This window comes from Gymnogyps californianus, chromosome 5 (genome assembly GCF_018139145.2).
Source record: "Gymnogyps californianus isolate 813 chromosome 5, ASM1813914v2, whole genome shotgun sequence".
NCBI lineage: Eukaryota > Metazoa > Chordata > Aves > Accipitriformes > Cathartidae > Gymnogyps > Gymnogyps californianus.
The window spans coordinates 63,118,501-63,133,461 of NC_059475.1; the positions used below are offsets into that span (position 1 = coordinate 63,118,501).

At 40.7% G+C, this 14,961-nt stretch overlaps 1 protein-coding gene across 1 annotated transcript in view; it reads right to left on the minus strand.

Annotated features, from left to right (window-relative positions):
* BRF1 (BRF1 RNA polymerase III transcription initiation factor subunit) overlaps nt 1-14,961 on the minus strand; it is a 176,880-nt gene that overhangs the window by 118,672 nt on the left and 43,247 nt on the right. Inside the window, exon 3 of the mRNA XM_050896767.1 lies at nt 13,129-13,302. Coding sequence (XP_050752724.1) covers nt 13,129-13,302 — 174 coding nt within the window. The remainder of the gene's footprint in view (nt 1-13,128; nt 13,303-14,961) is intronic.

Consider the following 14,961-nt stretch of genomic DNA (forward strand, 5'->3'; position numbering starts at 1 on the left):
TACAGGCTGGGACTGACCAGCTAAGGAACAGCTTGCACAAAAGGAGCTGGAGGTCCCCATGGACAAGTGGAGCAGGAGTCAGGAGCATGCTCTTGCATCATGAAAAGGCCAAACATGTACTGGGTTGTATTAGCAAAAAAGCAGCCAGCAGTCAAGGGAAGTGGTTATTCCCCTCTATTCACTACCTACGGGGCTGCACCTGGAGAGCCATGTTCAGGCCTAGGTTCTTAAGTACATCAATACTCTGGAGTGACTACAGTGGAGGGCCACTGAGATGGCTGAGGGGCTGGAGCATGTGATATATGAGGAAAAGCTGAGAGAGCTGGGCTTGTTCAGCCCAGAGAAGAGAAGGCTTTACGGGAGATCTAATGCTGTCTTAACTACCTAATGAGGGGGTATAGAGAATGTGGAGCCAAATTCTTCTCAGACACACACAGACAGAACAAAAGGCAATAAATGCAAGTTGCAGCAACAGAAAATCTGATTAGGTGTTGGGGGGGTGTGGAAATCTTTGCCATGAAGGTAGTAAAACCCAGAGAGAGTATGACATTCCATTGCTAGAGACAACCAACACTCAACCAGAGTAGGGCTTCAGCAATCTACTGAGGACGTGAGCGGGGAATTGGAAAAATGACTTCCGGAGGCCCCTTCCAATCTAAATTATTCTACAATCTTACATAGGGCACAGGCTTTCTGGATTGTTTCCTGCGTATTTCATCACCTTCAGCTACATTGCCTATATAAACATTTCCCTGTATGTACCACACGTCTGACTGCTGGAGAGCTGGTGGAAAATTCTCTGTATTCTCTTTCCTCCCATCCTAGAACCTGTCAGTAGGAAGGACTGTTGTGATGAAACACTTCTGTCAAGCTACTTTTTTTTTGCAGCTTCTTTTTTTGATGCTGTCCTCATATTCTGGATACTACCTCTCAGCCAATGTTCTTGGCTCCTGATTGTGCTCCCAACTTCTCCAGTTGCAACAGGAGGAAAGTGACTAGTTCACAGCTCTGCTGGGAGGGCTGCCAACGTTATCAGCAAAAACCAAGGACTGGAGCATTCTCTTGTTTCATCATTGAATAACTATGAGAAAGAGCTGAGACACTGAAGCCACCAGTTCAAAGTCTGAGGAATGAGTACAGCAGCAACCAATACTTGAGTTGCTTTCCTCTGCCACAGTAAAAGCTTAGAGTCTAGGTGGAAGATAGTAAATATTAAACTGAACATTGACAAAAATATTTTTCAACTGAAAAACTATAATCTGAATATGTGCTGGAAATAATTATTGGCAATGAACTGGGTCCTCCAGATGTGACAAGAAGGCAGTGGTTCGGGAGTCCCTCAGAGACAGCAGCAGAGATGCAGTCCATCTGTTGCATTCTCTAGAAGACTGATCCTTTAAGGACCAGAAATTTTCACATAGAAACAAAAATTCAAATTAGGTTCTGCAGAATTTAACAGCACTCGTGGGAAAATCAAACTTTCAACTCCAGATAAGTACAGAATAGAGCGTTCTCTGATTTCAGGTACCAACTGAAACGCAGCAGCTGAAACCTCCAGATGTTTCTTTAAAAGAAGACTTCTTCAGTAATGACTTACAATTATTTTACATTTCTTTCCTCATTTCCCTGGAGATCAAGGATGGTCCACTGGTGATTTCAATGGCAAATTTCAAAAGAAACATTCTCAATTCAGACAGCCCAGCTCTTTTGCCCAACAGGAGGTCACAGAGAAGCACCTATAATCTCACAACCTTTGGAGCTGAGTAGGCAGAACTTCATTACTCTGAAGCCATGGCTTCATGGGGGGGGAACGGGGACGGGGGAGGGGAATTGTATTTTTAATGCAAGTTAGCTAGAAGGGGACAAAATCCTTGCAAAGCAAGGACACTGTGGTGCTTTCTCAGAAACTAGCAAGTTCAGGTAACCTCTCAAATTTTCTGCAGTCTAACTTGAAACACCAGCTCTTTCTTTGTCCTAGAATTGTGCCGCACATTACAGTACCTGAAATGACAATAACAACTTTGTTTCCCCTTGGAAACTGCAAGGCCAAAAGGCTCTCTACAAGCACAATAAAAAGTTAAAAGGACCAATTATAGAAGGAAAAATACTGTAAAACAGATAAGGTGAGAAATTCTCCTGACAATAAGACAGAGGCAATGTTTGGAGTTCTGGTTTTTATGTAATAAAGACTTTCACGTTTCAGTTAGTACATGTCATGTTGCGGAATATGTATTTTTACTGCACAATTTTCTCTTCATATTAAAAAGATTATAGCATATTATAAGTTAGACACAATTTTTTGTCCACACTAAAAGGATTTTTTTCAGTCTATATATTTCCCCCCTTTCAAAATTTGCTTTCCATCATGAGTAGTTCATAGATGATAACATAAAATATATTGTTCACCATTCCTCCCTGCTTACCAATACAAAAGGAATCTGAAGAGCACTCTGATTTCTACTCCCTGTCGAGGCATAAGCTAAGATTTTATTTTTGGCAGACAAGCCGCTCCTTCATTGAACAAACAGTTATATATCTCCATTTAAAAATACTGATTAGCAGATCTCATAGCACTTTACCAACACATGCAGTCAAAACGTCACTGAGACTACTGTGTTTCTCCCAAACTGGAAGGATGTTGAAAACTTAAATGATTCACTTACAGCTGATCTAAAGATGAGAGCTCCGCAATTTATGTTTTATTGTCAAATGTTTAAAGGATTAAATCTAAATAAAATACACAATACACAAGCTTCAAAGCACACGTTATCTTCAACATCTTATTTCCAATTAGCAAGTCAAAATAAAGAAGGCATAGGGAACATTTGGCTTCAAAAGCAGAGCTCTGGAAGAAATCAAGATTTTGGTTGTTTTGGGTCTCATTTAAGGCTGCTATTTTCCCAAACTGCTGAAACGGGATAAGATGGAAAGATTATTCTCTCTCTCAAAGGGGGGAAAATAGCAGACATACCACCATGTGATTGAGTATTACATCATTCGTACTTACAACAATACTGAGCCAGTCTGGCAGTTAAAAGACATTTTCTTTTGCCTTCAAGGAAGGACATGGACTTGCCATAAAGGCAGGCTAACAGTGAAAAGGTTAGAAAAGGCTCAGCTCACAATTTTACTTGGCATAAGATTACAAAATGCTAAAAATCTTTCATTGAGAAGCATTTCCAATATGAAGTTTGTGTATGAAGACTATGTCATGAAAACAAAATCCTAGTGACAAACATCTGAAGAAATAAGACAGCTCTTGAGAAGTACTTTTACCAATTTTTAAAAGGCTTATACTTTATTAGGATGTAAGAAACCATTATCAAGACCACTTTGAACATATGAGGACAGGCCAGGTATGAGAATCCTGTTTTTCCAGAACAAATTTGAAAGGTAATATTGTTTCTCTGATATACCTTCACTTTGTTCTTATAACATCAAAATGTATAAGACAAAAAAAGCTGCCTAAGACTTAAGAATATAATGAAAGTGGACACAGTTTTAGAAAACCTCAAGCTAAAATAATATTTGCAGATAGCAAGCACAGAAGTGCTTATAGGTCCCAACGCACTGGCTTTTATTCACCCTATTTTGCATTACTGATCTTAATTAAACTATTTAATAATATGAATTTGTCTTCTAAGGCATCATTCTTACTGCATTAAAATGCAAATACACAATCTTCAAAATTATTTTAATGAAGGAGAGCATTTAATTTTCTAATTGACTTCTAAAGTATTAAAATGCAGAAAACATTAGCGATAGCTACAACCAGGTATAATTTTCAGTGACCGGATCAAAAACATCGACCATAATTGATCATGTTTGCTACCAGGATTTATTTAAACAAAGCATCAGGTAACGCTTTTTTTTTCCCCCCCTTTATTTTTTTTCTTTTTCTTTTCTTAAGGGGGGTGGGCATGCAGGAAAGGAAGGAGAAGCGTCTCCTCCACATCCCACACCACATCCAGCATATCCTCTGACAAAAGCAAGAATGTGCTACACAATGACCGGCTGTACCACACTGGTTTTTATTTAGCTGGTGTTTGCAACGTATTAGCTCCCATCGGGTCAAAACACCACCCAGTTATAATGCTGCTTTTGCTGACATAAGCACCAAAATTCAGATGTAGAGATAAACTTCTGAATTAAGCAGAGCGCCAACCTAATCATTTCCTCTTTTAAACAAGCTTTAAGAAGATTGTTAAATATTTATTTTCACAAGCATGCAAGGATTGCTGAAGGTCAAAGACATCAGAGGTGTGATCCCCTTCCTTATCATCCCTCTTTTGTATTTATTTCACTGGAAGGAGGCCTCTCTGCCATCACATTTCCCTCCCCTCATCCATCACCCAGAACTCGTCCTGCCTTCATTCCCCTCATTAGTTCCCATGTCTCTGCCACCATCTTTCAAAGCATCACTCCCCCTCAGTGCTGCTGGTGAGGGCTGCCCCTCATATTTTTATCCTGATATTACTGATGCCTTTGTAGCTTTCCCATTCCTTGCCTCTGTTTCTTTCCTTGTTTCACCTTTACCACGAGAAGGTCTCATCAGTTCAGAAACCCCAAACTGGAACCTAATTACTAAGAGGACAGACCATGCAATGAATTAATTACTATTTTTATGCACGCAGTAACAGACCACTATTACGTGCACTAAAAGTCTGGCTCAGATGCTTCTGCTGTAAGTATTTCTGTGTTACACAAGGCCCGACATGGTGACAGAGCACAGGACTGCCAAACAATAAACACCTTCTACCTGCCCACAATGGAATTCAAGCCCACAGTGACAAGGGCTTCAGTAGACCTAATACAGAAGCCTACAGAGTAAAGTCTGTCCCTTCCTTTCAAACAGGGACTGTGATGACTGGTTTTGTCCCAACACAGAAAGGTGTGATGGGCAAGGGCAAAGGATCTCCAAAATTAAAACAATCTAGGTGCAACAGCTCTATTGAGTGTAAACCCCATGGTTTTCAGCAGTTGTGCTTTGAGAAAGAACTGCCTAAAGAGAGACTTGAAACATTCTGCTCTGTAAAGCAATAAAGTATTTCTGCAGTCAAATTTCAGAAGAGGATTATTTTGACCTTTACTGTTCAAAATTTCCCTTAAATAAGGAAAACAAACAACATAGCTACCAAAACCAGCTGAAATCTGTAATCTTGATAGGCCATCTTGTGATCCTGTCCCCTTCTCTATCTCTGCAGAGACTTCGTTTAATGCTGCATTATGGAAAAGGTGACGATTTGAGCCACCTGCTAGGTACCAACATCCTGAGGGGAAAAAAGTTGGTCACTCGTCTACACAAAAGCTAGTGAGAATTTCGTCAGCAAATTCAATGGGGCAGGATCAGGTCTCCCCTTGCCAGCACCAGAGGTCAAATACTATTTTATTCTGAGTTAGTAACAAGTTAACAGAAAAGCAGATTTTCAGAGTGTGCAATTCTTAAACAAAACATTAGCCTGAACACACACACACAAAATTACAGTCCTCCTGCTTCTTTTGGATGATATATTTAGAAATCCTATTAGCTGGAGAGATCAACATTCTTATCTGAATTTCCAGGATGCTGTAACATGCAAAATTAGAGCAGCTCTCTTAAGTGGGTCAATTATCACTACTGCACTTGCAGCAGCTTTTCCCCTCCCTCCCTGCAGCATCCATAATGGGCATTTAGCAGAAGGATTTAAACAGTAAGATGTTGAGTTGACACACACCACAACGTGAAGTTCCCTTTCCCTTTTATATTTTCAGAATCTTAAAGGAACAAAGTAAAACACCCGAGTACAGAATCTCCACATTAAAATTATGGTCTCCCTGCGGAAAGCTTCGATGACTTTCAGCAACAGGGCACCCTGCAGGATAATGCTAGTCAGCAATCACACTCACTATTTTCCTGCCACATCTGAGTCATGCACAAGTAAGGTTTATGGCTTTCCCCCCCAAGGGACAAGCGGAGAACCTGAGGGCCACTAACCATCTCCCCAGCCCCATCCCCCAGGTGCAGGGCCATACAACCAGTTTGAAATGCTTCAGGTTATTTTCTTCTCAAGAGGGAATTCTCTTTAAAAAAACACTGCAAAGCACCAGATACAAGTGGAACAATTCAAGTACCCAGCATCGCTTCAGATACTACAAAGACATCCATAGGGGACTGACAGATACGACGCAGGACCTAGGGAAACACAGGCTCTTCTCCAATACAGCTGGAGGCCAGGCAAGATACCAGAGAGTGACATAGCCCTGACTCCTCCTGCCTCACTGCCCCGCTGCTGCCCATCCACAAGCACAGGGCAGCAGCCAGGAGCAGCCCTTCCAGGAAGGGCATGCAGTGGGGAAGAGAACAGAGCCACACAACGGAGCATACAACGTCAATGAGCACATGGAGAGGAAAATTTTACTTTCCCACCAACAGGAAACACCTCATTCTCTCAGCAACATACTTGCTTTATACATATCTCTTTATACAGCAAAAAAGTGCGAGGCAATACTGTGAGTGAAAAATCATATGATTCTCCTTCACTCCATGGAAAAGGAGACTGGATATGCTGGCTTCAGGTCGTGAGCCCTGCTGTTGAAATTCAGCAGTCCCAACCCTAGCTGGAGGAGAGAATGACGGGGAGAAATTAAGGTGCAGAAATTAAATTTCTATTGCTGCCCCGGCTGCCCTCTTCCCTACATCTCCAGCATTTTCTCCTGTGGAACCAAATAGGAATGATCACACAAGCCAAGCATTACCAAACGCACAAACTATTTGGAAATAGATGCAAATAACATGGGGCAACAAATAGCCACACCCTATTTAAAGTGGCAATTTTTCATTAATAGATTGAAACTCTCCCAGCTAAAATACATCCACTCAAAAGCATACCAATTTTAAAACTTCATTTTGAGTGAAGTGGACAAGGCTTTTCCAAGACTTCAAGTCCAAGCAAATGCTTCATTAGGAAGCATTTATTTACCAAGAGTGTGGTCAAACACTGGAAAAGGCTTCCTAGAGAGGTGGTTTTGGTCAGCCCTGAAGTGGTCAGGCAGTTGGACTTGATGATCGTTGTAGGTCCCTTCCAAACGAAAATATTCTATTCTGTTCAACTTTCTATGAAGTGAGATCTTGGTGTCCTTTACCACACACACAAAAAATCTAGTGAAATGAAATAAAGTAATTTGCTTTTGTAAATTTTATATGTATTTTTAACTGTGCAATTTAAGATCCATTTTTAATCTTACGTCCTTGTCACACTCACCACTTGAACAAAAAACATTTTGAATGCAACTGTATTTAATCAAAAGTAAAAGGTCAGTTACAAAAAAGAAAGTCCTTAACCAAAGAGAAAGAGAAACTGGTTTTATGAAGATCCCTAACTAAAGCTCTAAAATTTTGTTGATTAAAGCCTAATTTCCAAAGTTTTGGCTGGGCTAGAGTTAATTTTTTCCATATTAGCTTGTATGGGGCTACGTTTTGGATTTGTGCTGAAAACAGCGTTGATAATACAGGGATGCTTTCGTTATTGCTGAGCAGTGCTTACACAGAGTCAGGGCCTTTTCTGCTTCTCACACCACCCCACCAGCGAGTAGGCTGGGGGTGCACAAGAAGCTGGGAGGGGACACAGCCGGGACAGCTGACCCCAACTGACCAAAGGGATATTCCATACCATATGATGTCATGCTCAGCATATACAGCTGGGGGAAGAAGGAGGCAGGAGGGGATGTTCAGAGTGATGGCGTTTGTCTTCCCAAGTAACCGTTATGTGTGATGGAGCCCTGCTTTCCTGGAGATGGCTGAACACCTGCCTGCCGATGGGAAGTAGTGAATGAATTCCTTGTTTTGCTTTGCTTGCGTGCGCAGCTTTTGCTTTACCTATTAAACTGTCTTTATCTCAACCCACGAGTTTTGTCACTTTTACTCTTCTGATTCTCTCCTCCATCCCACCGGTGGGGGAGTGAGTAAGCGGCTGTGTGGGGCTTAGTTGCCGGCTGGGGTTAAACCACGACAGTTAACTTTTTAATTGGGAACACTAGGGCCTGCTGGCTCCAGGAAGTTTTAGTAGAGGTCAAAAGATTGCTGGAGATCTAATTTTTCATTTCTAATAAAAAAGGAAGTCTTGCCCTTTTCCTTGCAAAGATAGACCTTGAAGTGTTAGTAGGGAAACAAAGAACGTATCCATCAAAGGCTCTCATGGCGAGGTTATACAAAGCTTCCCAAGACAGTATGGAAGCTGACAGAGCCTGCTAATTCTCGAGAGGAAATTAGCTGAACTTCTCTTGCAAAGACCAACAAGGCAGAAAGGCTCAGTAGCTGCTGCCTAATCTAGGATTAAAGAGACCAGTTCCTTACTCCATCACAGATTTTCTGGGTAACTTTGAATGTGTCACTTAGCCTCAGTTCTGCACCTGGAAATGAAGATAAATACTCTCAACTTCCCTTACTGTGACATGAAAATAAACACATTAAACCAGGAGGCATTCAAATAGCTTGGCAATAAAGTACAAGTACTGCAGACAAATAGGAAATAACAAAGTACTGCCCCATTCAGTGAGGAGATGCCCTTTATTTTTTTTCCAAATCCTTCTTGCCTGCTGGGATCCTGCAATGCCTTGATGATCTTCCCTCAAACAAAAGGGAGGTTCATGGGGCAGAGGAAGCAGGGGAGGAAAAGCGCCTTATGCTTTCCCACCCAGTGCAAGTTTACACGTAAAAGACACCAAGGCACCAAACTGTCTCCTGTCAGCCTTCTGCTCCCAACGCTCAAGTTTAAGAGGTTATTTTTCTTAGACATTTAGCAGAAAGATTCTTCTGCAAACAACTCAGAAGAGAGGCCTCACTTGGCTGCCTTGGACTGACCCCAGGAGGACCCCATTTCTTTCCTCTGACTACACACAGAGCCACTGAAGAACCCCTGAATAACTTGGGCAAGCTCAATCTCAGGAGGCTGCCCCAGCCCCGGGCGGTGGGAAGTGCTCGGCGAGCGCCCCAGCATTGAGACTGATCAGCTTTACTGGAGGGGGAAAAAACCTGCCCTGAATTTACCTCCAGAGGCAAACAGAGGGATATTTACACAAGATAGGTGGTGAGGGAACTTGGCGAGGACTCTTCTCATGTGGAAAAGGTTTTATTTACTATGCTCTAACAAGACAGGATTTGGTTTACAACTATGGGTGCATTTTCCAGATAGCTTCAAAGGAAAAGAATAAATAAATAAAATAAAAAAGGTGCATGTGTGTGGGATAAAAGACATTTACTATGTAAAATGTTGATGTAAAAAACCCCAGATGTTAGCGTTGGAAAATATTACAAACAAAATAGTGGACGGTTGTACAGTTTTTCTAACAGTTGTGTTCAGTAAAAAGGATTACAAACAGAATGAAATCTTCCTTGATTAAAACAAACTGATATCCCACCTGGAAAATCCTGGCCAGGCTCTCATTGTTCCTGAGTGACCCCAGGGCAGCCACGGGTTACAGCCGAGCCTATAAGTCACTCGAACACCCTGCCTGACTCTTCCCAAGTTCCCTCTCTCGGGAACGGCAGGACCAGCTAAAGAGCCCTTTGTTTCCATTCAAACATATGTAGGGGTGGAAAAGCTGTTCAAAACATTAAAAAGAAACAACTGAGGACTGTTACTATTCCAAGAAACAAATTAAGAGCCAGAGTCTGAAATGCCCGGAGCCCTGGCAGTGCCAGCTGAAGTCAGATGTCACTGGAAACGCTCAGCATCGCTCAGCCCCTGGGATGGGGACAATCGGTTCCATCAAACTTGAGGATTTAAAAATCACTATCTCCTTCAGATGTATTTTTTGCATTATGCTTTTACTTCTGATACTGATGATATAGACACATTTTACAAAGAGAATAATAAATTAAAGTTTTTATAGGTAGCTCATCAAAAGATGAAACACCTCCCAAATTCAGCTAATAGCTAGTAAGCCATCTTCCCTTTAAAACATTAACGCTGACAAGTAACGTAAGCAAGGCAAATGAAAAGCTGTGTCAAAGTTGCTGCATTGTGGGGTTTTGTGTCAAATAAGCTAATAAAAACCATGAGCTGATGTAAAATCAATTCAGATCTCAAATAATATATTAAACTTTCTAAAGAACTATAAATAAAAGCTGCAGTTTAGATAAATAAACTTTTATGTTCTCTTTAAGTTCTAGAACTATTTTTTCAGATTAAAAAAAATTTCTGTTTCTGGAATATTTTGCATTAAACAAACAATGCATAAGAATCAAGGAGAACTTAATGTTTTCCTGTTTCGGGATGAGGTTTATTCAGGCATAATTCAGACTGCACCAGTAGACTTGGCTACAATTTTCCTCACATTTTCACAGAGGCTGGCTGGCGACATGTACATTATGAAAAAAGAAGAATAAGCAGATATCCATGTCAGATAAATACATTCCACTCCCTCAAACTGAACTTAATGCAGACACAATTAAATCCTGTTTTCCCTTTCCAAATGCTTCCCACTCCTTTGGTTCTGCCACTGGAGAGAACACAACATTGCTTGCCACTTCAGCCCCTGACTACATCTCACTGTACCTCCCCAGGCCACATACATACTTTGCTCCTTCTACCATAATATTTTTTAAGAAACATGTTGTCTTCTACTTCAGACGCTAATCTGTTCCCAGGTAGCGTCTCTTGCCTCATGACTCCCAAGTCACTCCACTAATTCATTTGGGCCACCCAAAACCAAGGTGCTGTCTCCGAGCTCTGAGGATGCTGCTGCCCGTCACTACTTCTTCCATGTTATCTCTTTCCTCTTCCTTCCTCCTCCTCCACCAATCTTCAGTCTCACTTCCTTCTCTAAATTTCTCCCACATTTCTTCATAAGACTTCTATAACCAACGCAATGACAATGAACACTTTAAACTCAGTAAATCTACTTAGCAGTGTATATAAATCTTGAAGTGTTACAAATACTGTATGGCCTTTGTACAGTATATTATACAGCATATTTCTCCTCTTTGCATGCCATCCTCTGCTGGCTTCTCCAGAAGACCAAAACTAACTGCAGGCTTACTACCCTGCATGTGCATCTTCATTCTTGCTAAAGCATCTTGTCACATGGCCATCTTCTACACCTGCTCTTGGTCCCTCTGGACCAAAGGCCCTGGGAACATGCCTGCCTCCTGTAGCACATTTCTATATTGCCAGATCGAGGCTGGAAACAAATATAACACACTGATAATGATCATCATAATTAATCTATGGAGGCTTGAACATATTTTAATTTCAAAGGTCAGCAATATGCACCTGTGGCTCTCAGGTTTTCAAGTTTCTAATGAAAGGATAAGACATCAGAAAAGGAACTTATATTTCAAATTTCAGAATCCATAATTTATTTGGGGTTTGTTTTTCAAACTACACTGGACTTTAAATACTTAAAAAAAAAAAAACAAAAAAACAAAAAAACCCTAAAACCCAAACAGCAGAACACAGGCAGAAGCTGAACTCACTCTCTCAAAGTAACACAGCTAAATTCTTAGTATCAACTACAAAATTATGTTTATCTAATGGATTTAAAAAAAAACCACAACACTAACAAAATTGAACCATACAGTCACGCACTACCACTTCTTGATTCCCAGCTGGCACAGTAACTGTGCAAATGAAGATGGAGTACTTTATGATATTGATAAAGACAGACAGAGTCCATCTTTGCAGTCTTATTCATACTTTAATCCTAGTATTTTATGTGAAGTATCACACAGGGTATTATCTCCATCTAACGAAAAAAGTTGGGAAATGAATTTAGGTATTTATGAAGTGTCAACCAGACCAGTACATCTTGCATGTAACTCAGATACATGCTGAAATACTTTAAAGAAGGATATAAAACAAGATTTTTTTTTGTTTGCTAGAAAAGTTAGCCACACTTGCTGCACAGATGACTGCTACATTACAATGTACCTATTTGCCTCTTACAGCTTATACCGCTTCAAATGCTTTTTTATCACTACCAGTGGGGAAAAATGGATTTGTGTATTATGGCTAGGCTATCATTCAGTAGTATCAAACAACGACTGTAAATAAATTACTTAAAAATGTGACGGCATAAAAAACATTGGTAATGCTTTTAAATCAACACTGTCTTTATAGTAATGATAGAGTTATACTGTTCAAAGTTCACAGAGACTTTACATTAGAAGAGACCAGTGTAACAGGCAAGCCTTCCTTTTAATTCCATTATTCCTGCAAAACCACATTTTTTTTAAACATGCAAATGCAACGACCACAACACTATCAGAAAGCACTAATTTTAGAATACTGAATGTAGTTTCTGAAACTAAAAAGAATCATCTCAATCTTAAAAGCAAAGCTAAGCTGTTCAACTGCTAAAATATAGAATGAGAACAGCAATCTAGAAAAAGCATCAAATCAAATAGAATACCGATGATATGCGCATACTGCTTTAAAGTAGAAAAGAACTAAAATAACACAGAAGTAATTGATATTAAGCTCCAAATTCCAGCAACTGAAACACAACATAAAAGAAACAAAAATATATAAAACAAATAAATTTGGATGGTCATCAGTATTTAAAGCTTACATGGACTTTAATGAAGTTCTACAAGACAAAAATAGGGATGGTGTAGAGCAAGGAGTACTCACAAATCTGGCCTGTGTGCAGTCCCACCTCCGGCCACTGATTTCCTGTATGATCTTTGAGCAAATTTCAGAATTTATCAAATGCCTTTTTCCCCAAAACTAAAACGGGAGTGATACTGTCCTTCCCCCAAGCATTAAAAGAAGGAAATCCAAATATCTTGATGGAAAACCCACTTGAACTCTAACCTGTTCTTTAATGCTGACACTGCAGGAGGCTTGGGGTTAATTTTCATTTGTTTTAAAAAAGAAAAACAAAACAAACAAACAAACATACACCACAAACAAGTAATCCCTAGCAAAGCACAGGAAAAGTGCAATTTTATACTAGAAGAAAATGTTGAGAAAGAGGAAATTTCTTTCATACTCCCATTCACTTCATTATATAAAACCAACAGTGACAAAGTTAGCTCCTAAACACTTACCTTTTCAAATTTTGAAACAAGGTCTAACTGGGATAGTTTACTTGCTAGAAGTATGTCTTTTATTTATTTATTTTTATTTTTTAAATGTGAAAGGATACGAGGAGTTCCTTCTGTCCTACACACCAGGTAGAGACATGCAGCAATTACGTGGGTCATCTTTCTCCCCCGGGTTAGGTGTTTGCTCACAGCCATCTTGAAAAAGTTAAAGGCAGTATCCAGACAGTGTTGATTGAGTTGAAGCTGGTTTCCCAAGTGGTGAATCTGACGTTTCCCTAGAAAAATTAACAAGGAAGAAAAAAAATGCTTAACAACGTTGTAGTTAATGTGCTTTTGGGTTGGGGTTTTTTTGGTGTTCTTTTTAAAGACAAAACTGAGTGGGTGGATTTTGGATTTCATCTCTGTGTGAAATACAATGACCTCTCAAGTTTCAGGAACTATACATCCTCAGCTCCTCAGGACAAAAAAAAAGCCTCGTTTTGGACTGCTAGAATTGAAATACATGCAATCAATGAGCCCTGGAAAATGAAGGCACAAACATCAGCCCCAGAGAGGATCCAAAATGTAGCCAAGACTTCTCAGACAAAAGATTATGCCCCCCTCCCTTAACATCATTTGACAATTAGCAGTTAGTTAGCTGTAGCGACGAATTTCTGAAAACCAGAGGTCATGGCGTGTTTGACACTGACGTGCAAACGTTTTGCTGCAGCTCTCCAAGAAGTGATGAAGTTTGCAGTTCCTCTAACCACAACCGAAGCCCTCAAAGAAAGCAGCTCTACTCCAGGCTTGCCCGTGATCACCAATGGGAGGCACTTCCTTCCTCTGAACACTTTCACACCCGGGCCTTCATTTAAGGCTTGGCTGCCAGACTGCCAAGATTAGTTTGTGGCTTCAGGGGGGGAAAAAAAAAGTGCCTTCATCCTTAAATAAAACAATAAAAAAAAAAGTGCGCTTCGGATGATTCATGACAGGAAGCGGTACAGCTGCTGGGACAGATGCGGGAAGCGAGGTCCGGTCCATCCTCACAGCTCCAGCTTCGGAAAAGTGCGCCAAAAAGACAGCTTAAGAAAAAGATGGGGGAAGTCATGAGGAAAACAGCACTGAAGTTCCTCAGCATACGGGGTCAGATGGCACATCAAGAAAAATCCTTTAATTCAATGTGCCCGGCAGATGTTTCCAGTATATGTACTTACAGGAAACGTTCATCTGTTCCCTTCAGAGATGTCATGAGTAGCTTTGCTGAAGGGGGCACAATGTCTGCCATGCGCCTCAGCCACCATTACTCACAGAAAGCGATGGCAACCACGCGACGCTTACCAGAACAACACCAGCACCTGCACAGACCGCAAATCTTAATTTTATGCAAATCCCAACGCTATCATCGCTAATAACATGGTAAAAGTGCTTAACCTCCGAACAACCTTCTGCCAAAGACGCTGCTTCAATTTGGCTTTAATAAAAAGTGACTCCAGACACAAAGCCAGGGTCAGCAAGACTCTGGACAAACAGGAGCTGCCACAAAGCAACAGCTTCTCCTTCCTGCACAAGTGGCAATTAGTCCACTCACCAACGAGATCTCCTTTAAGGCACGTTGCTCATCCAGGTGTAACACATCTGGATGAAGAAGTAACAACAGAGGAAGGATATGTCACCTTCCGCAGGAGGTGTGGGTACAATAAGCTACTCAAGAGTAATCCAAAGCCCATTAAGTGAATAGTTTTTCCACTGCCATCAGCAGGCCCTGGACTGGCACTCACCAGCCTCAAATACAAATACTACATCTTCCCAAAACTAAGATCCTAACTAGCACTCGCCCTCACCTGAATTTTATTTCACACTCTACAACCTGTATGCTGAAGCAGGATCAAGACTTTTATGTCCCTAAGAAAGAATCCCTTTGTACTCATCTGTGGGCAAAAAAAATGCCCTTAGCC